Source organism: Triticum urartu, chromosome 6 (genome assembly GCF_003073215.2).
Source record: "Triticum urartu cultivar G1812 chromosome 6, Tu2.1, whole genome shotgun sequence".
In the NCBI taxonomy this organism is placed as follows: Eukaryota; Viridiplantae; Streptophyta; class Magnoliopsida; order Poales; family Poaceae; genus Triticum; species Triticum urartu.
The window spans coordinates 33078749-33101593 of record NC_053027.1 but is presented as its reverse complement, the minus strand read 5'-3'; the positions used below and the strand labels follow the sequence as shown (position 1 = coordinate 33101593).

The 22845-nt window shown below is 42.7% G+C and overlaps 3 protein-coding genes across 3 annotated transcripts; 2 read left to right on the top strand and 1 right to left on the bottom strand.

The window, feature by feature from the left end:
* Positions 1 to 2128: 2128 nt before the first annotated feature.
* LOC125516681 (histone H2B.6-like) lies at positions 2129 to 3113 on the bottom strand. Its single transcript, XM_048682031.1, has one exon. The coding sequence runs from the start codon at positions 3064 to 3066 to the stop codon at positions 2410 to 2412; it is 657 nt and encodes a 218-aa protein (XP_048537988.1). The 5' UTR covers positions 3067 to 3113; the 3' UTR covers positions 2129 to 2409.
* Positions 3114 to 6603: 3490 nt separating this feature from the next.
* LOC125516120 (histone H4) lies at positions 6604 to 7157 on the top strand. Its single transcript, XM_048681592.1, has one exon. The coding sequence runs from the start codon at positions 6661 to 6663 to the stop codon at positions 6970 to 6972; it is 312 nt and encodes a 103-aa protein (XP_048537549.1). The 5' UTR covers positions 6604 to 6660; the 3' UTR covers positions 6973 to 7157.
* Positions 7158 to 19200: 12043 nt separating this feature from the next.
* On the top strand, positions 19201 to 22505 carry LOC125514462 (wall-associated receptor kinase 4-like). Its single transcript, XM_048679805.1, has 3 exons — positions 19201 to 20297; positions 20404 to 20568; positions 21307 to 22505. The coding sequence occupies exons 1-3, from the start codon at positions 19247 to 19249 to the stop codon at positions 22290 to 22292; spliced, it is 2202 nt and encodes a 733-aa protein (XP_048535762.1). The 5' UTR covers positions 19201 to 19246; the 3' UTR covers positions 22293 to 22505.
* The last annotated feature ends 340 nt before the right edge of the window (positions 22506 to 22845 follow it).

Below are 22845 nucleotides of genomic sequence, written 5' to 3'. Positions count from 1 at the left end.
TAGAGGTGCGTCGGCCGCCCTGAACACCATGACCTACATGTCCCTGTGCCCTAGCAAGTGGACGGGAGCACAAGAGGATGCATGATGTACACCGCTGCCTAGAGGCTCGGGTTGCTTTGGTGAAGCGTCACAACTCCAGCTTGGCCTCCTCGAGGCCGATCTTGGTGGCGGCTGGCCTTCTGGTAGGGCTGGGCAATGGGCAAGCGAGAGAGGAGAAAGAGAGATAGGAAGAGTAGACTAGTCGACGTGCACATGTGGCATTTTTTTGCCAAGTCAGCTCCTGACATGCGGAACCCATGTGTCAAAAAAGTGGTCAAATGGGGCAAATCCCCCGACCAGTGTTTGGTGCAAATTTTTTTTACACAAACACGGTGAATTTTGAAGAAATATAGGGACCATGTAGTTTTATGCAAATCTAACCGCAAATATGGTAGTTTTCTACAATTAACTCCGGCTGCCGCGACCCCCACATGACAGTTGCCGAGCCGCTGCTCTTTTCGAGCTCTCAGTTGTTGGCCAGCGCGGCAGCGGCTCTGGCCAGCACCCCCGACTCTCTCCGGTGGCACCAAGAAGGCCCCAAAGCCCAAATTGTTAGATTGTTAAAGTGGGACAATTTTTTTGGGAAACAGTTGTTTGGCATCTGGAAAACACAACAGCCGCGGGTGCCTGAAAACCTTAAAACCATTTTAGGCATCAAATTTCACATCATCTGTTAGAGATGCTGCGAGGTAGTGATGTTTGATGCACCCATGAATGTTTGTCTTTTACCTCGCGTTGCCTCTGATAGTGTGAACTAGCTTCACCCAGCAATACTACATTTACGAGAAGAATTTACGGAGTCAGGCGGTCATCGACATCCATTAATACACCAAATGTGAATAGAAGACATGTAATTTCTCTTCAGTAACATGCGAGACAACAAAATAGCATGTCTCAACCTCATCTTGTATAAGAGCATCTCTAACAGACTCCTTATTTTGCGGGCCTTTGAAACCGTGATAATATGCATAACACTAAACTGCCCCAGCCTGACTAATTGATTGGTCTTAATTGATAGCACTGCCGAATAAGCAACACTAGTAACTACTACTTGAACAAGAACCGTAGCAGTGAAACCAATTGGGTTGCTCTTATTCTTCCATGCCACGTTAATGAATGATACACTACTCGGTTTTGCACCAACCTACTGCTAGGAGATCATGAATCTGCAAAATTTACATTTACGTTACTGTACAACAGCGATCATTTTGCGGAGATTTGGAGAACCATCTACTAACCATCATCAGTTTGACCCTGAAAAAATCTAGTAACTATCAAATCGCACTAGAAAATCCGTAAACATAGTAGCAGGAATGTATCACTGCTTTTCAAAATCTCAGTTGCCAAAAACAACACAAATTCAGTCACCGGTCACCACCAACAAACCAAGAAAGCATTTGGTCAAAAAAGAAAAAACCAAGAAAGCATCGGCAACTTATTCGGTAGATCACAACCGTATGGCAGAGATTAGTAACAATTACATCACAGAAGAAAAACGACTTCACGCAAGAAATGGACAAGTCTAATTGTCACACACGTATAGACATTTTAAAAGTACACCAAACTGCTACATACTACTGTGAATATAAGCAACGTTAACTACTACCAGAACAAGAACACCACATAGCAAGGAAACCAATTAGGTTGCTCTTAGTCTTCCATGTCAGGTTAACGAACAATATACTTGGTTCTGTACCTACCTACTGTCTGCAGATCAAGAATGTGAAAATTTACATTTACATTACTACAAAGCACACTCACTTTTCAGATTAGGACGGCCACCTAGTAACCGTCGAATCACATGACAAAATCAGTAGCAGAAATGTATCGTCGCTTTTGAAATCTCATTTTGCCAAAAGCAGCACAAAATTCAGTTACATCCAATGAGCCATCAAAGCATTGGCAATTAAATGGGACGATTGAACAATGGAGTCGGTTGGTTCTGCACATAATGCGGAAGCGTAACCTACTGATCATCAACCTAGAATCTCATCTCACATTACTGGGAAACAAAATCGTACGGCAGAGTCTAGTAGCAATTGCATATCACAGCAGAAATGAATCATCGCTTTCCAAGTCTCCAGTTTACAAGAGCATCACAAATTCAGTTCTTACTTCTTACAACAAGAGTGACAAGCAATCATTCAGCAACTTGCATCAACCAGTAACTAGTACTTCAACGACTTGCAGATAACCAGAGTCAACAAGCACTAAAGTAACAGAACCATCTACACATTTCTACAAAGAACACGATCTAAGATGATGTGGATTTGGTGACGGCCTTGGTGCCATGGTAGAGCCAAGCAACCGTTGAGCAACTTCTATCCAGCACTAGTACTTAAACGACATGCAGATAACCAAAGTCAACAACTACTCTTCCTCCGAAGATACATAAAATGCCTTGTAATTTTTGAAATTGTCGACGGCAGCGTCGCCATGTTCGAAGGCAATCGTGGAGAGACTGCCGGGGAGGAGGAAGCGGACGGAGGTCCGGATCTCCCGGGGGCCGATGGTGGACTTCTTGTTGTAGCGGGCGAGCTTGCCGGCCTCGGCGGCGAGCCTCTCGAACATGTCGTTGACGAAGGAGTTCATGGCGGCCATGGCCTTGGAGGTGATGCCGACCTCCTTGCCGTGCACCTCCTTGAGCACCCTGTAGATGTGGACCCTGTAGGTCTCCTTCCTCCTCTTGCCCTCCTTCTGGTCCCACTTCTTGCCGCCGCCCGCCTTGGAGGACGTTTCGCCCGCCGGCAGACGCTTCTCGGCCACTGGCTTCTTCCCGGCAGTTGCCGGGGGCTTCTCGGCCGCCTTCTCCGTCGCGGGATCCTTCTCCGCGGGCTTCTTCTCGGCCGCCTTCTCCGCCGCGGGCTCCTTCTCCGCGGGCTTCTTCCCGGCCGCCTTCTCCGCCGCGGGCTCCTTCTCCGCTGGCTTCTTCTCGGCCGCCTTCTCCGCCGCGGGCTCCTTCTCCGCGGGCTTCTTCTCGGCTACCTTCTCTGCCGCGGGCTCCTTCTCCGCCGCCTTGGGGGCCATCGCTGGTGCGGGGCGGTGGTTGGGGCTTTTGGTGGTGGTTTGCGTTTCGTGCGTAGTGGAAGGTGGTGGGTTTGGAACGAGACGTGGGAAGGAGGTTTATAAAGGTGGAAGAGGCGGGCGCTAATTGGAGGAGGGGGTGGTGGCCCGGATCGGTGGGGTCGTGTGGTAGGACCGTAGGATGCGTCCCGCGCTGGCTCGCGTGGACGGACGGATGTGCTTCCGCTTGGATCGCTGGCCTGGCAAAAATGGGCGCGAGAACGGTTGAGCACCTCCGTTTCCTTTTTCTTTTCTTTTTTGAGCCCATAACCTCCGTTTATTTTATTTTCTTTTGCTCTCTTTATTATTGAGCCGAGCACCATCCCTGATATCCTCCGTTTATTTTGAGCCCATAACCTCCGTTTATTTTCTTTTCTTTTTTGAGCCCATAACTTCCGTGGATTTGTTTTTTGTTTACTTAACTGCGTATTATTATGAATATCGAGAAGAATGAATATCCATTTTGCTATTGTTTTGAGCCCAACAATTTTCATGCCGTTTTGAGTCACACTGAGATGCTTAAACCTCATTTTTATGTAAGAACATAACGGTGTCAAAGATAGGATAAACATAGGAACGGATTTCCTTTGCAACAAACCTAAGATAGTAAGATGAAGAAAATAAAACAGGACAGATCATTTCCATATATGTCTATATATCTTGTACACCGAGAAAAATAGCACCAGACTAGTACTAAACAAAACTACAGTGCGTTTAAAGAGGAAAAGGGATATAGTGGGGTTCTTTTCGGAAAGGAAATGCAACCAATTCATTGCCGCGGATCTGATCAGATAAAATGTAGAGGAAGAAGTGCACGATGACCTCAGTAATAGCAACTCCGATTCATGAATTTTCAATCACAGTACGTTAGGCTACCACATGGGGGCACAAGTGACGGGGCCAGACGACATCGAAGCATCGAACCAGCGCCGCACATCATGATGCGGAGCTCGGACATGCCGCGAGGCTCCGTTATACGATCGACGAGCTCGATCTCACCAGCCGGCCATCGCGCCCATGGCGCTTCTGCAAGGATGCCACCAGCAGCAGGAGCACATCATCGCCCGAACTTTGTCGCTTCCCCATACGTCGTCGAGGGGGCTTTGTCAAAAGGGAACCGCTGGATCTGGTCTCGTCAAAGCCACTCGAGAGATGGGGTGGCGGAGGAAAGTTGTCGCATGGAGGTGGGGTACGGGGTAGACATGGTCGCCAAAGCTAGTGCTAAGTGCTCCTCGACACACTACCTGACCATACACGCGTTGACCACAACGGCCACCGTCTAGACTCCCCTCCCCGCTACCACCGGGAGACATCACTCTACATGTTGCCTCGCCCCATGGTTCATTCTCTGCCTCGGTGGAAAGCAAGCTAGTGTGGATCATCAAAGTCGGTGGGGGCATTGCGCTGGCTAGGTCCTCGCTGATGACGAGCAAGCACATGGACGCGATGGAGGAGTCCCCCTTGCACCACCTAGCCGACAATGAGGGTCATGATGACGATGGTGGTAGGGCAAAAGGCAAACTACTTCCTCTGTTCCCTAATATAAGATTTTTTAGCTTTATCTTGATTCATATGTATCTACACACATTTTAGGCCTCCTTTGGTTTGAAGGAATTTCATAGGAATTTTAGAGGATAGGATTCTTATAGGATTTTTTTCCCTTTAGAGCCCTTTGGTTCATAGGAATAGATTCCTATTCCTACATAGGATTGGTTTCTATCCTCTACATTTCATAGGAAAATAAAAATGAGTCTAGACTCAATGGAAAAATTCCTTTGTTGTCAACCAAATGACATCTCGTTTCCTATTCATACTCATAGGATTTGAGATACATGTCATATCATTTCCTACAAAATTCTTATTCCTACGATAATCCTATCCTATGAACCAAAAGAGGCCTTAGTATGTATGTAGTCAATATTTTGAAATGACTAAAAGGGTCTTATATTAGAGCACGGAGGGAGTAATATATAACCAATTGCACGGCATCGAGACGTGAGCATGCCCTCGGGACGAGGAGGAGCCAAGTAGTGAGAAGTGAGAGAGTGAGTTCCCAGTTGTGCTGACAAAATATGAGTGACATTAACCCACATAGGTACCATGAAAACAAGGTTTACACAAATGTATATGGATCTTTTAGTAATATGTCAAGTACCAGAAGTAAGTGATTGTAATATGCCAAGTACCGATGGAGAAAACATTTTGTGTAACATGTTGACGACCTCAAGGAAGCCACAGTGAAAACGAAGCATCGATCAGGTCAACATTTGCGAGATAAAAATTAAAAAATGAATTTAGAAGAATCTTTGATAATGTCATACCATTGGATGCATGCCTCGAAAGGAAGGTGTGGCACCGAAGACATTTCTGACTTTTGTTGTTCTAACTTGGAGCTAGCAAATTGTCCTAATCTGTTTATTATTCGAATATCCATACAATAAAACAATGAGTGCCATGACCATCAATTTTTTTTGAAATATTTAAGTAATTTTCCATGTTGCATGGCTATTCACATATGCAAGAATTGTATGATGGCTCTCTTCCAGCTTCTGGATGTGACTGTCTTTCTGTCCACTTCTTCTCCGTGTGAAGCGGCTACCGATGTTTGGCCTCTTGGTCTTTAAGCTTCTCGTTGAGGAGTTGTGCACGTCAGCGATGTGCTTCCGTCGAGGTTTAGGGCGTCGGGCGGTGCAACATGGGGAGGGTTAAGGGTGCCCAAGTAGTTGTAGAGGAGCCGAACCCCCGTCCACGACATCAGCCGGAGAGCCAAGGGGACGGCGACGTGCAACGGATTATGGGTAGTTCAGGACACAGCCTCAGCGCAGCACGCGGGCATGGAGTTCCAGCCGCCGGACCGTCGCTCTGGGAGGGAGTGGGTTGGGCCGAAGAGCCGAACCCTCGTCGGCGGCGAGGTCGTCTACTCATCCCTCAATCTATTTGCTCTATAGTCCAGTTAGCGTGCAGCACGCGGTGTGAATGGAAGTACTTATTCAAATACAAAAAGCTTTGTTATTTAGAGGATTAATTGAGAAAATAAAAGCGGTCGGATTGGAACTAACGGCCAATATGGATGTTTACAACACCTGTGCAGTAATACTTGGATTGCAGAGGAGCTGAACACGTTCCAACTGGAGCGTGGATTCATGAGTTTGGGTATTTTGAAGATGAAGATTTCTAGTAGTTCCGTGTTTTGAGTATGTGGAAATTACTTCATGTGTCTTTCATATAGAGGAATTTCCAAACTTATGATTAGGTTGATAATCGATGTTTTGACTGATGCATCCGTTTAGTGGAATCCATAGGGTGCTTTGGAACCGGCAGAGTCCAAATGTTTTGACCCGCAGCCCGCCTCGCCAAAGATGAAATCTAGGAACCACGTCAGCGATCCGCGCCCCCTCTCTCCCGGATCACCATCTTAGCCGTCCAATCCCGTACAGATCCAACGGCCGGCTGCACCCTCCCCCCTTGTTAAATCCCCCTTCCACTCCCTCCAGTCTCAGCACCAGCAGCCGCCGCCGCCACAGCTCCTCCTCCATTTCCATCTCAGTCAGCTCCAAGATGTCCGGCCGCGGCAAGGGCGGGAAGGGGCTCGGCAAGGGCGGCGCCAAGCGCCACCGGAAGGTGCTCCGGGACAACATCCAGGGCATCACCAAGCCGGCGATCCGTCGTCTGGCGCGGCGGGGCGGCGTGAAGCGCATCTCGGGGCTGATCTACGAGGAGACCCGCGGCGTGCTCAAGATCTTCCTGGAGAACGTCATCCGCGACGCCGTCACCTACACCGAGCACGCCCGCCGCAAGACCGTCACCGCCATGGATGTCGTCTACGCCCTCAAGCGCCAGGGACGCACCCTCTACGGATTCGGCGGCTAGGCCGCGCTGGTCCAGGCCAGGAGGATCCGTCTTGCACCACCGGATTAGTGCTAGTAGCTACGCGTTGTCTGGTGGTGGTGTTCATGTCCTCGGTGTAATGGCTGCATCTCGCTGCTGTTCGCGCTGGACTTGTTTGTTGTTTGGGTGTACTGACGGAATGGAAATCGCAGCATTTTACCCCTGAATTCGTATGGAATCTGTGGCTCTGTCGATGTTTGTTCGTGCGTGCGGTCAGATATTACCAGTGCTTTCTTCAATCCCCATTGCCTCGATCATCGAAAAAAATCCCCATTGCCTCGTTTTGTAAATTTCTGCCCCCGAATCCTGTTTGTGTTGGCTTCGGTGTTTGCTGGATTCTCAAACCAAATCTTATTTTGTTGGCTTCAGTGTTTTGGTGGATTCAGGCCGAAGAAGGTCAAGTGTTGGGAGTTGTTTTGTTCCTCTATCGTGATGTAGAACTTGTAGTGCTGGAGTTATATCCCTAGCTAGAATGTGTTTGAGCTACCTGTGATGTCGAACTTGTGCAGTATGTGCCCATGTTAGTTTAGTGGAGTAGTACATTTTTTTTGTTGAACTATTTGTTTTGTTGTGACTTGCGTACTATCAAGTTATTAGTGTTAACTGGTGAAGCGTTAAACATGTGTTTGGTGCTGATTGGTGAAATGTTGCTGCTGTTCATCTTTTTATTGTCAGTGTATCCTGTAATTGATTTTTCTTTTGTGGAAACTCCACCCGCGTATTGATCAAATAACAAGAGTCATATGATTGTTTATTACATAGTTAGCCACGCAGGGCGGAACAGTATTCCAGGAATTGAACCCGCAAATTTACCAATTATGAGTTGGGCGCTTTTACCATTCTAAATTTAGCTATCTCATGCGCCGTCATATTAGCCTGTCAATTTACAATCTTTAGATCCTTAATAAACTTAGCAACGTTGATTGCTTCCTTTTTTAGATCCACCAGAGGAGACCTGTCAAAGGTTTTTTTTTTTGCAAAAAAAGATGCAACAAAAGAGCAGTCAACTTTCAAAATAATTGGTTTGAGAAGAGTGATACCAATGTATATCCTGGCAAGACACGTACGAAGTTTCGCTTCGTCCAAACCAGAGCACACATGAATAAAATCCCATGATGAAACCAGGACTTCTCCCAGATGATTCCTGGTGATAACCCCAACGCTAGCTGATCCTAAACTCTCCACGAAGCTAGCATCAATATTTACCTCAATATACTCCGGATCCGGAGGCTTCCAAAGAGCATGATCATTTTTGGCGGACTAATCGTACTTCCCGTCACCAAGCACCCCCTTACCCTTTTTGCTTAGATCCACTTGCACACAATTGTAGGCAGTCGTGAATGTTTTCCAATAATTTTCCACGAAGATAACAGAGGTGGTCACAGATTCTTTCCCTTTTCCAAAAATCAGATCATTCTTCAGGTGCCAAGCTCTCCATAACATAAATAAAACTTGCTCGCGAACCAGCGACCCTAGTTGATCAAGCAGGATGAGGAGCCAGTCCGGCCCCGTAAATTTGAACAACTCCTCACCCGGAATATTCCACACTTCCCCCAAGGCGATACGCAAAGCACGCGCCTTCAGGACAGGTCACAAGAGCATGGAAAATACTCTCATCTTGAACACCACAAATAGTGCATAAACCTAGGACCGTTTGATGATGGGTTACCCTATTTACCTGTAGTGGTAGCTCTCCAAGCAAAAATTCTAATTTTTTGTGAGACTTTAGCCTTCCAAATAACATCCCACATTCTTCTTTCCTCATTAACCGCATTGCTAGAAATTCTTATCTCCTCGCTGCAATCCTTGAGATTTAACGCTAGCTTGTACGCACTTTTAATAGAGAACATCCCACTTTTCTCATAGTGCTAAGCAACAAGATCCCCCTTCCCCACAGACTGAATGCATAACTTTAAGATCTCTTCAGCATCATGATGAAAAAATAGCTGCCTAATCAAATTTTCTTCCCATGTTTTAGTCCCGCTCATGAATAATTCCGACACCCATTTCAGTCTAGTACGCTTCTATTTTGCTATAGCTTTTAGGCCCGAATTTCTTGGAAGCCAATTATCTCTCCAGATGTTAACATTGTTGCCATCGACCACTCTCCATATGACCTTTTTTTAACAGTTCCAATCCATGCATAATACCCTTCCAATTCACCGACGTGGCTTGTGGGAAAACCGTATCCAATATATGACCATTGGGATAATATTTTGCCTTCAAAACCATAGCACACAACGAGTTCGGGTACACTAATAACCTCCAGGCTTGCTTAGCTAATAGAGCTTGATTAAATAACCTTAGATCACGGAACCCCATGCCGCCCTTACTTTTTGGTTTTGTTAGTTTATCCCAAGCTAGCCAATGTGTTTTCCTTCTATCCTTTTTGACTCCTCACCAGAAATTCCTTATAATCTGAGCAAGTTCCTCACATAATGAGACTGGGAATTTAAAAAAGTCCCATGGCATACACTGGGAGCGCTTGTAGAACACCCTTAATTTGATATTCCTTTATACCAACTAGAAGCATACTTTTCAATCCAATCTGACGCTCTTTTTAAAGCCTTATCCTTGGTCGCCTGAAATTTTTCAACCTTCATTCTACCCTCAGGCACTGGTAATCCAAGGTACTTATCCTCAAAAAATTCAACGGTAATTTTGAGAATAACCATCATAGACACCTGATCCTCCATACTGCACTTTTTACCAAATTTAATGGAGCACTTATCTGGGCTCAGAAGCTGACCAGTTCCCTTCTCATAAACCGACAATTTTTTTTAATGGTTAATGCTTGATCAATGGACCCCTTGAAAAATAGGAGGCTATCATCCCCAAACAAAAGATGTGAAATACCTAGACCTTGTCTGCTTAGCTTAAACTCTTTAAGAGCACCTTTCTCACAAGCATCCTTTAACAACAAGGAGAGTGCCTCAGTCACAAAAAGGAACAAATAAGGTGATAAAGGATCCCCTTGCCTGTAATTGATGTTGATTTTGTTGGTGAGTAGTGAATTTTATTTAAAACTGTTTGCTGATTGATACAACAGAGGCAGGTATGCCTGCGACAAATTTTACCCGTACGCGGCGGGCATGGCAGAATTTTCTACCTGGAAAGGCAATTTTTTTACCTCACGGGCACGAGCTCTACCCGTGCGCGAGCACCATGGTGCCCCACTGCCATCCATAAAATAACTATAACACAATACTGCGTAGCAATTTCAGATTTTTGAGGCATTGAGCATTTATACAGATACACTAGTCGATTAAGCATCTTCAAGATCCAAGGCCAGAACAAGAATTCTGAAAGGCATATCAAAGAGGAATTTCGAAACACTACACTATCAGGTGGGAACGGTACTACAAGATCAAGTCGAATGCGAAAACAAAGTGCAAGAAGAGTCCAACTCCAAGGCATTCAAAAATCTCCTAAACAGTTCCTAGGAAGCATGCAACAACCAATACGAGAGTAAATATAACTACTCCAACCTATGCATGGTATCATGACCATCATTGTCCAACACGGTGTATCACATTGAATGCGTTTGGTAGACTGCACTAGGCTCAGGAGGGCCGCTGGATGCAATTTTGGCCCATTAGGTTGTCTGAGTTGCATCAGAATTTTGTCGCACACGAACCTTAAAGTATCTCTGGGTTTGGATCTGGAAGAACGCTCGAATCAGTCCTTTTTTCAGAGCCAGACCTGAGCGATGCAACTCGAGGCGGTTGCGCGTGCGGGGACACGGGGAAGATGGCATGTAATTTCCCGAAGTGGTGCCATAAATACTCTGACCACTCTCTCACCGCTCACTCTCCCCTCTCTCCACTCTCTCATCGATGGCACACGCACAAGATTTGGACGGCGAGCATTAGAGCCAAGATCTGGACGTCAAGCACCGACGTCGAGCAACGTCTTCATCACCCCTCAGGCACGCGTCTGTCAATGGCAGTAAGCCCTCTATCCCGATGGTCGATTTACACATCAATTATACCATTCGCATACTCGAATTAGGCATCGAATCTACTTCTAGGCTTCGAGGACTGAACAAAGCATACCCTATTGGGGGTTTGAGCGGTTTGAACGGGATTGCATATGATTTTCGCTACTGGGGGGGCACTGTCCACTCAAATCCACCAATATTCTAAATATTCGATTCGAAAATTTTGTTTGAGTGTGGGGTTTATGATGAGTTCATCCTTAAGGTACTTCTTAAAGATATGATCATTTCTAATGAGCCGAGGCCAAATGTTGATGGTCACATGGTTAGGTTTTCCGCACCGCACTTGTGTCATAATAATGTTGGGGCAATATGTCTATTGGGCAAAACTAAAGTTTTGGTTGGTGAATTTTGTGTCATTTTATCATGACCAGCAAACGGCCCGTGCGTTTCAACAGGACAATTTTTTTTCATAATCTCCAATGTCCATGACAAAATTTTGCTGCATCACCGAGATACACTATCACTCTCATTTTCATGAAATCGTGAACAATGTTTGAAAATCATGAACATATTTTTAAACTTGTGAACATATCTGAAATATCTTTGCAGATTTTCAATTTTTTTCTAAAATCATGAACATTTTTTGAATTCATGAAAAATTTATACTATTTCCAAACATTTTTTAAAAATTGTGAAATTTTTAAAATATATTTCCTGGATAGGCGAACATTTCTAGAATCGACCAATATTTTTTTGATCAAACAGTTTTTGAAACTCATGAACATTTTTTTGATTTAACGAACATTTTTTGAAACACATGATCATATTTTGAATCAGCGAACATTTTATGATTCAATAAACTATTTTGTAAGTCACAATAGTTTTTATTTTTTTAGGATATTTTCAATTCAGAAACAATTTTTGAATTGGCGAAATTTTGTTCAGTTTCATTAACATTTTTAATACACGAATTTTCAGAAAACATTATGAATTTTTTTTATTTGCTGAACATTTGTTTTCAAAATTTCGAGTATGTGAACATTAAAATCACAAACATTTTCTAAAAATCTCGTACATTTTCTGAATCCACATATGTTTATGGATTATTAAACAATTTATTTCAAAATTCCCATTTTTTTATTTTTCGGACATTTTTGAATTTTAAAATTATTGAAAGTAGAAAAAACGAAGACAGAAAATAAAAACGCAAAATAAAAAACAAAATTTAAAAACCAGGCCGCCCGGACATGAGCCGGCCTAAAGAGGTGCTCTGTTTCTTCTCTCAGCACGCAGAGCGTAGTATAGATGGTTCCTGCTGCATGGGCCGGCCCCGGCAGGGATTCCCCTGTGTGAAACCTTTTTTTATCACTTTATTATTACGTATAGATATGCACCACGAAATATTCACGACGGTCCAAAATTATGTTAATGAATTATGACCACAATTTCCATAGCAAATGAATTTTGTTTAGAGAATTGTTCTAAAGTACATGTTGTCGCCATATTGTTATTTGGTGAATCCTGACGTAATTTTATGGCCGGATTTAATATTTGGGAAACCTTATGATATCCTACGAAAATATTAATGCCATTTCACTATGAATGTTGAGTTTAATGTTTACCCGGTGGCAATGACATCTATATTTTTATGTTAATTCCAATGTCATTTTCATAATATATCATTGAGAATTTTAATGATAGTTTTGACACTTATGTTTAATATTGTTATCATTGTCAGCTTTTGTGACAAAAGATATCATTGTGTCTGATGGCAACCATGATTAGATTATGTTGTCGATTCATTTTAATGTTGGCTATTAATTTAGCCGAAGTTCTTCCTGATCATTATGTGATCTCAGAATGGAACCAACGAGAAGTTTTGATTAGAGATTTAATGACAAAGTTTTTATGGCATACGATGATACTTCGACTAAAATTAATTATTTTTCATGTGCCATGTATGAAAAAATAAGATCCTTTTCATTTTTGCCCAACGGTGATACATGTTCGAATAATAATTAAGCATATCTTTAATTCATCTCATTGCATAGTTAATTCATGCTCGATGTTTTGTTACGATGTTCATAACGTTTCCTCACCCCCCCCTTTTTTTTAACAATGAACATTAAGAATTATGCTAAACTTTGGTTTTGGCATGCACGGACCTTATTTAGACAACTTTCCCCACATGAAGAATTAGAGATCATTGTCTCATGTAAGGAATCTCTCAACTTTTCTGCCGCTAATGCTAAAGGATGTTAATCATGATGTTAAGGAAACCATTGGGAGTGGTCGCATAAGTTGTGTGTCAACATGCACATTACTAATCCAAAGGAGGTTAAAGAAAAGACTATTTAGTTTATTCCACTAGCGTTTGGAGATGTCTTAATTCTCCATCTTAATGATGATGTTTGTTTATGCTCCTAGTTATTGGAGAAACTTAATTTTTTTCTCTGTACGTAATAGATCACATGATTATGTATGATTTTAAATGTATGGTCAGGTCAACTCCAATTAGCTGGCGTTATTCTTGCCAAGTGGCGAGACAACTTATGTTTTCATCTTATAATCATTATGCGTGTTATGGTACAATTAAGATGTAAGAGAAGTGTAAAATAATGAGACGTCGTCAAAAGTGCAACCTTTTCTATCAGACCACATTTTAGAGGGAGAATGGATGTCTCATTTAAGATGAGGTATCACACTCACCTCTCTTACTCAAACCATAACACAGACTATGATAATTCTCTGAGTAAGATGCAACAAGTTTATTTAGAAGAATGAATGAAAATCACACCAATATTGTAACTCCTTTTATCATGTTTACATCTACTTACTCCCTAGACCACATTTTGAGAGGGAGAATGGATGTCTCATTTAAGAAGAGGTATCACACTCACCTCTCTTACTCAAACCATAACACAGACTATGATAATTCTCCGATTGAGATGCAACAAGTTTATTTAGAAGAATGAATGAAAATCACAACAATGTTGCAACTCCTTTTATCATGTTTATATCTATTTACCCCCTTATGAATAATATGAAGCACACATTAATGATAAAGTGGCAAGTTTGTGAATCTAATGTCGCTTATGAGTTATGATATTGATGTAATTAAGTTGTGGCTTATGATTATATTTCTAACCAACGTTGTTTGTAATTATGTGCCACACTTCATTAAGTTCTTTTTCGTCTTGTGCCCTACAGTGATGCAGATCAAAACTGAAATGTATACTTTTTAAGACATTAGACTCTAAAGCATGATATATGTTCTATAAGAGTAAAGTAATTACCGGGAACTTGGTGCCTAGGAACACAAATCTCGAGGAGAAACTGACTATCCATGAGATCTTTATTCATGTGCATTAGGTGGATTGAGGATTATGAAATAACTAATGCAACACCTAGGGTCGAACCTCATCACTTCCCTATGATAAATAATGTGGGTGAACATTCATCTTAGTGGCTTGTTGCTATGTAGGGTGAAGGGTACAAGCTATTACAATTTTCTGGACGAGTTAAATATTGTAGGCTATAAATGGCTTTACAAATTCAAACATGACTGTGAGAGAAATCCTGAAAGGTTAAAAGGATCGTAACCAAAAATCTTGTAATAAAGAGAGAACAGATTTGTCTTCTGACACCTTTCCTCTTGCTGAGATTAAGGAATTTTCAAGATGTTTGTGTTATTACGATGACTTGTTTTTATGTTGACTCAAATTATGAATTTTTACGTGGCTCAGCCAGAAGGCTTTGTCATGAAAGGAAAAGGAAGATAAGGCATGTAGTCTGGAGAATTTATGTTATGAACTAATACAAGCATTGAGACAATGTTACTTTAAGTCTGGGGGAGTAAGTTCTCTACCCCATGTAAATGAAAAGCTCACTAGCTAAACCAAATGTTTTCTATCTTTCAATAATGACAAGAATGATCTTTGTGTTATCTTGTGCACTAATTGCACGGAGATTCATCCAGACATAGGTCCAAAAGGAGTAAAATTCATATTATGATGACATACATGGACAAAGTATGAAATAAATATGTTATCCGCTAGTACTATGTGTTATTAAAGTCAAGCGCGATAAAAATGAACATTTTAGTGTCTAAGGAACTAATTTTGAACTAATCGGATAATGTTGGTTCCTTATGTTTCAACTGTCAGAAGCACCTTATGTATTAAGTATGAACACGCCCGCTTATTTATGATGGCATACTTGGCAAAATTGTGTTTAATCTAGAACTGGACAACTGAAAAGTCGTTATCAAGCTTTGCAATATATGAAAGGCTATGATTATTACATGCTCATTTAAAATGAGTTTGATAACCTCATAACTGTGGGTCAGACAAACTTTGTTTTGGTGTGGTATGCGGATATTAAGAATTCCATGCCGTGTTACATCCGCACCCTCACACAAGGAGGTTTATCATGGAAAAGCTCCTAAATAACAACCATGGAATCATCACTGATACAAACTATTTGTGGCATGTTAAGAGGCTACCGAGCAGGTTGTATATCGAAAGAATATTTTTCGTGGAGTTTAAGAGTGGTAGACAACATCTCCAAACCACTCACTGTGATTATGATCACACATTTCTCTATGTGAGTAACAACAAGTTAATTGGTGATGCCAAAGCCATTTACATTATATCTCCATTGTGAAAGATAGTCCAGGATCAAACGTAAGATATTATATATATAAATTTTGCGGTTCGGCTCACTAAAGGCTCACCACACATTACTTGATGATGATGTTGCCGACATAGGTTTAGGAGTTTTTTGATCCTGCAAATGAGGACCGTTAAATAAACCAACTCCCATAAAGTACATTGGCACTCATGGTTGACAAGATTTTTTGAGCCCATAACTTCACCGAGCCCAAGAAGATCGCTATGGCTTCTCTACATTTTGTGGGAAACAAGTTCAAGATCAACACAAAGATCGTGAAGAGCCACCCATAGCTACATGGGAAGAGATGAAGAAAGCCATGCACTCAACATTTGTCCCCAAGAATTTCACAAAGGCACTTGTACAAGAAGCTTCAAGGGCTACAATAAGGGACTCATACCGTGGAAAATACTAAAAGGAGATGGAGTCCGCGATGATAAGAGCCAACATAGAATAATCCAGCGAGCAAACAATGGTAGCACATGGAAAAATAAGAGAAGCAAACCATGGTTCGCTTCCTCAGTGGCTTAAAACATCCTATCAAGCATCGCTTCAATGGCTAGAACCATCCTATCAAGTATCGCCGACGTCCAACCGTATGTGACTGGTGAAATTGATGCAACAAGCTAGAAGGGGTCAACATCCTCCCCACGGTTGTTACTGTTCTCACTGCTTCCACGCTTGTTAGCCATATGCTGTGTAGTTCAATGAAATTTCCCAATTTGATGTCTGAATTTCTTGTTTCAAGTTCCACCTATGGGCCATGTGTTTTGGTTTAGAGATTGCTCCAGGACTTAATTTTTGGTTCGTCTACACGATGCATACAACAAGATGGGGAGTTCGAGGACCAAACAAGTGCTTCCTGTACACTGTAGGTTTGGGACTTCAATTCAGACGCTCTAACTCTACACTTTTCAGTGCTTTCTCTGATATTGATTGGGCAGGCTGTAATGATGATAGAAAATCAACTGGAGGTTTTGCAATCTTTTTGGCTCCAATCTTATTTCTTGGAGTGCCAGAAAACAAGGAACAATGTCAAGACATAAGCTGAATATAAATCAATGTCTAATGCCAGTGCTGAGATCATTTGGTTGGAGTCTTTGCTTGAAGAATTGGGAATAAAGCAACAACGCACCTCATGTCTATGGTGTGATTATTTAGGTGCTACCTACCTATCAGCTAACCATGTTTTTCATGCTAGAACAAAATACATTGAAATAGATTTCCACTTTGTACGAGAAAGAGTTGCAGAGAAGAAGTTGGAAATATGATTCATCCCTTCCAAAGGTTAAGTTGCCTATGGCTTCACCAAAGCATTGCCAATCAAGCCATTTGAAGCATTCAAGAACAATCTTAATTTAGGATAGTTAAGATTAAGGGAGGGTGTTAGACATAGAGATGTTTGTGCATGTAATCTCAATTCACCTCTATCTCTTTATCCTTCCTATAACAATCTCTCTCTACCCCGTGTTACAAACTGAATCCTAGCGATCGCGTTAGAAGCCTTGTAAACCACGGCTGGGGTTGTTCCTGCCATCCATCAATAGAAAGTAAACCAAAAAACGAAACATAGAAAAAATAGAAAAAACAAAAGCACGCGCACCCGTCAAATGGGCTGGCCGTTTTTATTATAGCTGATGTGTTGGTAAGTAGCGATTTGATTTGAACGAGTTAATGGGACTTTGTTTTGGGAAAGTGCCGATTTGCTTGAGTTAATGCATGCGTCAAATGAGCCCACCAAAATTGGCTGCTGTCGAGCGAAATGTCACCTGTAAGACGCTCGTGGCATAATATAGAGTTAGACGAGGTGTTGGTGGGAGGTGAGGCGAGACTACCAAGTCCCCTTTAGGAGTAGAGATATGGGAATGCTTGGTTCCCTGTATGTACTTCTGTTATGTCTTTCATATGAAAATCATATCTTCTGATTGAATGCAATCTTATATTTCTCTCCTAGGCCAAGGAAATATTTTATTTTTATTTATTTAATGTATTCACTGAAGGTTGGCCAGGAGTACGTGTATGATAGATTTATATATTATCGAAAGGGAGTACTGATACTTGGCAACGAAATATTGCATGTCTTACACACCATTTTGATACATTTTTTATTCAATATGATACATTATTAAACCAAGAGAGATATACAGATACACGGCAACGAAATGTTGCATGTCTTACAGACCATTTTGATACATTTTTTATTCAAGATGAAATGTTCATTTGTATAGCACACAGATACTTATAGCGCAATTGTCGAGCACAAAAAATGAAACAGAAAAATGGACAGACCAACTTTTTCTACAAACTCACCATGTCGAGCACATAAATGGAACAGAAAAAAAAGTAAACTAAAAAATGAAACATAGAAAAAACGGGAAAATAAAAACACGCGCACGCGTCAAATGGGCCGGCCAGTTTTTATTATATTTGACGTTTTGGTAAGTAGCGATTTGATTTGAATGAGTCATTTCAAGACTTTGTTTTGAGAAAGTGCTGATTTGCATGAGTTAATGCATGTGTTAAATGGGCCGGTCAAAATTGGCCACGGTTGAGCAAAATGTCACCTGTAATACGCTCGTGGGCATAATATAGAGTTTGACGAGGGTTTGGTAGGAGGTGAGGCGAGACTATCAAGTCCAACTTTAGGAGTAGAGATATGTAAATGCTTGGTTCCCTGTACATACTTATGTTATTTTTCTTTATTAGGAAAAACATATCTCCTAATTGCATGCGATCTTATATTTATCTCCCAGGCCAAGGAAATATTTCATTTTTATTTATTTAATGTATCCACCGAAGGTCGCGCGGATGGGCGGGAGGCGGAAGCCAAATGAAGGCAATTGGGCAGTTGGCGCGCGGCTGCCATTTTTACATCTCGAGTGTATGGAGATGCAAATTTACATCGTGAGGTGTGGTATTTTACATCTCCGGAAAGCGGTGACGTATTTTTTTTTACATCTATATTATCTGTTGTGGGGGGGGGGGGGGGGGGGGGGGGGGTTAGGACCTCAAAGATGTAAAAGTTAGTTATTTTTGCGTCTACATCTTCTATTGGGGATACTGTGAGAGGAGCAAACCATGGCTCGCTTCCTTAGCGGCTTAACCATCCTATCAGCCATCGCCTCGACGGCTTGAACCATCCTATTAAGCATCGCCTCGACATGCTTCCAACTGTTGTTACTATTCTCACTGCTTCCCTATTTCATCAGCCATATGCCTTGTAGTTCGACGAAATTTCCTAATTGTACGCATGAATTGCTTGTTTCAATTAAGTTATGTGTTCTAGTTTAGAGGTTGTTGCAGAACATATTTTTTTGTTAGTCTACACGATGTATACAAGATGAAGAGTTCGGGACCAAACAACAAGTGGTTAAATAAATTAGTACGCAAAAAAAAAAGATATCAGTCCCATTGTCAACTACAGTAATTTAATTTGTTTTATACTGTAGGTTTGAGCTATATAACGTGGAGTCACGTCGGCACCGATGAGATCAGCTTACTTTGTGTAACAGTCTGTCAGGCGACGACTTGACCATGGCGATTGCATGAAGTCTACCCGATCGATCAGTTGACCTTGATTACATACAGAGCATGCAGTGGTGTCCGATCTATCATTGGCAGAACAGAACCCACCACTGCTCCACGATGCCCACGGCCTCGCGATCCCGATTGCTGCCATTGCCAGTCCTCCTACTCGTTCTGGCAGGTGCAGCAGCCATTGTTGGCGAGCAAGATGAGCAGCAGCCGATCACGCACCCGGGATGCCCAGACAACTGCGGCAACATGAGCATCCCGTTCCCATTCGGCCTGATGCCGGGCTGCTTCCGCGAGGGCTTCCAGGTCACCTGCGACCACTCCTTCGACCCGCCTCGAGCCTTCCTCGCCGGCAGCGGCATGACAACCGCAACGAACACCATCACGCTCACCGAGTCCGACAGCTCGGCCCTCTTGGACACCCCCTATCTGGGCCTGGGGTACTCGTACCCCAAGACCTCGAGCTGGCTGGTCGAGCTCATGGACGTGTCGGTCGACAGGAGCGAGGCACGGGCATACGGCCCCATCACGTCCCGCTGCAGCACCAACGTTACTCACTTCAAGCTCAAAGAAGAGGCCATGAGTCTGGCGGGGCCGTTCGCCGTCTCGGAGGCGCTCAACGCCGTCGTCGGCGTCGGCTGGAGTGTTAGCGTCAGGGACAGCTCGCGCTCCACCTACACGACGACGTTCGCCTGCCGCTCGGAGCTCGCCGCCAGCCATCTCGAGCACGCCAGGGACGGGTCGTGCGCGGGGCGGGGCTGCTGCGAGGCCGCCCTGGGCTCGGAGCCCAGCTACAGCACTGTCGCCGGGGCCGTGCCGGGGGTCAGTGCCGAGAACAACACCCTGTGGAGGACCAGCCGGTGCTCCTACGCTATGGTGATCGAGAAGTCACGCTACACCTTCTCGACGCCGGACCTGTACGGCGACAAGGTGCTGCCGAAGAAGTTCCCCAGGGGCGCCCCCGTCGTGCTCGACTTCGCCATCGTCGGGGACGCCGCTTGCCCTGTGAAAGGCCAGCGGCCGCCGCCGGACTACGCGTGCGTCAGCAACAACAGCCATTGTGTCAACGCGACGGTTGGCCAGTCGAGGTACGCACTCAGCTACGTGTGCAAGTGCTCCGAGCACTACCAGGGCAATCCTTACATCGCCAATGGCTGCAGAGGTTTGTCGAAATGTTTTGATCTCCACAGGTTAATAATTTCCATCCTTGTTTAGACGATTTATTAACTCAGATTTCGTATCTTATCCTTGATTTCAAACTTCTGAAGACATCGATGAGTGCAAGTTCCCGGATATATATTTTTGCTCAAGCAAGGGCATATGTATGAACAGACTTGATGGCTATGATTGTCCATGCAAGCCTGGAATGAAAGGCGATGGAAAATCAGGACACTGTGCAGAAACATTCCCCCTAGTAGCCAAGGCGATTGTGGGTAAGTAAATGGCATGTATATTTATGTATTTGTGTTTAGAAAAATGTTGAATTTTGAGCTTTTCTTTCTAGAATATGTTGTGGTACACTATTCCTGTCTTATTCTCCTACATATCACTAATTTTAGAATGCGTAAATAAGTTTTTATAACTTTAATTGCTAATACACATTTAAGCATTTATTTTTTCTACTATATAATATATTTACATCCTCATTTTATTACCGGATCCGTTCTATGAAATACCTTTATTTCATTATTAGCTATTTATTTATACTAACACCCGTAAAAAAAGCTATTTATACTAACATGTAAACATAAGAACTTAGTGTTGGATGTTTATATTGGATAGCTTTTCTTCAAACTTCTTGCATAGCAAGTTAATATATCTAAAACATAAAATTAAACATATTGAAATAATAAGTCAAAAGGGTGAACATGGGCAACTAGTTTTAAATTGGGGTCACCTAGTATGAGAGGATGGCCTGCACATTTGCCGTCATCTTTGACCAAATGTGGAACCTAGTGTGAGCTTTCATGGTCCTCCTAAGTTGTTTCTTAAGTTGTCATCCTAGGTGTGATAGATTTGTAGAGACAACCACCCAAGTGCATTATCTCTTAGGGCAGTCTCAATGCATTATATTTTAAGCTATATTGTTGATGGTGTTATTTCATTTTATACTATATTTTTACTAGATCATTTATTGGGAACTTGTGAGTAAGTTTGTTTTGTCCATGCAGGCACAATCGGTTGTATTTTTGTCATTGTAGTTATGTCATTTCTACTTCTTCTTAGCAAAGAGAAAAAGAAGACAAATGAGTTCTATGAAAAGAATGGTGGGTCTACACTAGAGAAAGCAAAAATTATAAAACTTTTCAAAAAGGGTGAGCTCATGCCTTATTTGAAAGATACCAATTTTATTGGAAATGGTGGTTTCGGTGCAGTTTACAAGGGCATCCTTGGTGATGAATTGGTTGCAATTAAGAAGACGATTAGTGGTAGTCTGCTGGAGAATGAACAGTTTGCAAATGAAGTCATCATCCAATCCCAAGTCATCCATAAGAACATTGTCAGGCTCATAGGTTGTTGTCTGGAAGTTGATACCCCATTGCTAGTATATGAGTTTCTTTCCAATGGTAGCCTCCATGACATTCTTCACGGCAACGACAACAAACCTTTGAACTTGGATACACGTTTAAGAATTGCTGCAGAATCTGCAGATGGTCTAGCTTACATGCATTCAAAAACAAACACCAAAATCCTACATGGTGATGTCAAACCAGCAAATATACTGTTGGATGATAGGTTTGTTGCCAAGATTGCAGACTTCGGCATATCGAGGTTGATTGCAAGAGACAAGCAACACACCGCAAAAGTCATCGGTGATATGAGTTATATGGATCCAGTATATTTACAGTCAGGCTTGCTAACTGAAAAGAGTGATGTCTATAGCTTTGGAGTTGTGCTGTTGGAACTTATTAGTAGGAAGAAGGCCATGCACTCTGATAACAACAGCTTAGTCAACAGTTTCATTGGAGCTCATAGAAGAGGGGAGAGGGCAACCGAGTTGTTTGACAAAGAAATTGCTGTAGGAGAAGATTTGGATATTCTTCAAAGTCTAGCAGGGATGGCAATCGAATGTCTCAGCCTTGAGGTGGATCAAAGACCAGACATGACAGATATAGCACACCGCCTTCTCATACAGAATAATTCGCGTAATGCATAAGTTGTTTCAAGTAAGTTGTTTATTTAGTTAACATATATGTATGGCGTCAAATAAGGACAATTCACATCAACAATTTTTTATTTTGCTATTTTGAGCATAATATTTTCAATAGATGTAGGGGATGTGTCCATCAATTTCATGAAATTTCTTATTTCACTATAACTCACTCATTGTGCCATATTTTGAAGTTACCAAATGTATGTATTGCATGGATTCACCATTTGTTTTCTAAATGTATGTATCGTGCTACACTGAAACATGGGTACCCAATAGTGCAGTATAATGAAGAATAATTGCACTATGGGCTAATCGGCCAACGATTTTCAGCTCACCCAGCTTGGCTTCAACGGAAGGGGAAGAGCAATGGCCTTGTTGGAACCCGAGCGGCGGCGACCTACCATGCACTACTCTTCCTTGCTGCCGGCGGCGCCCATGGACTTGCCAACTTCGTGGTCATGGGGGTGGGGCGCGGCCTTGGCGGAGCCGGTGATGTCCACCTCCTCGTCGCTCTTGTCGAATACCTCATCCGCTGCCTCGTCCATCTCCTTGTAGG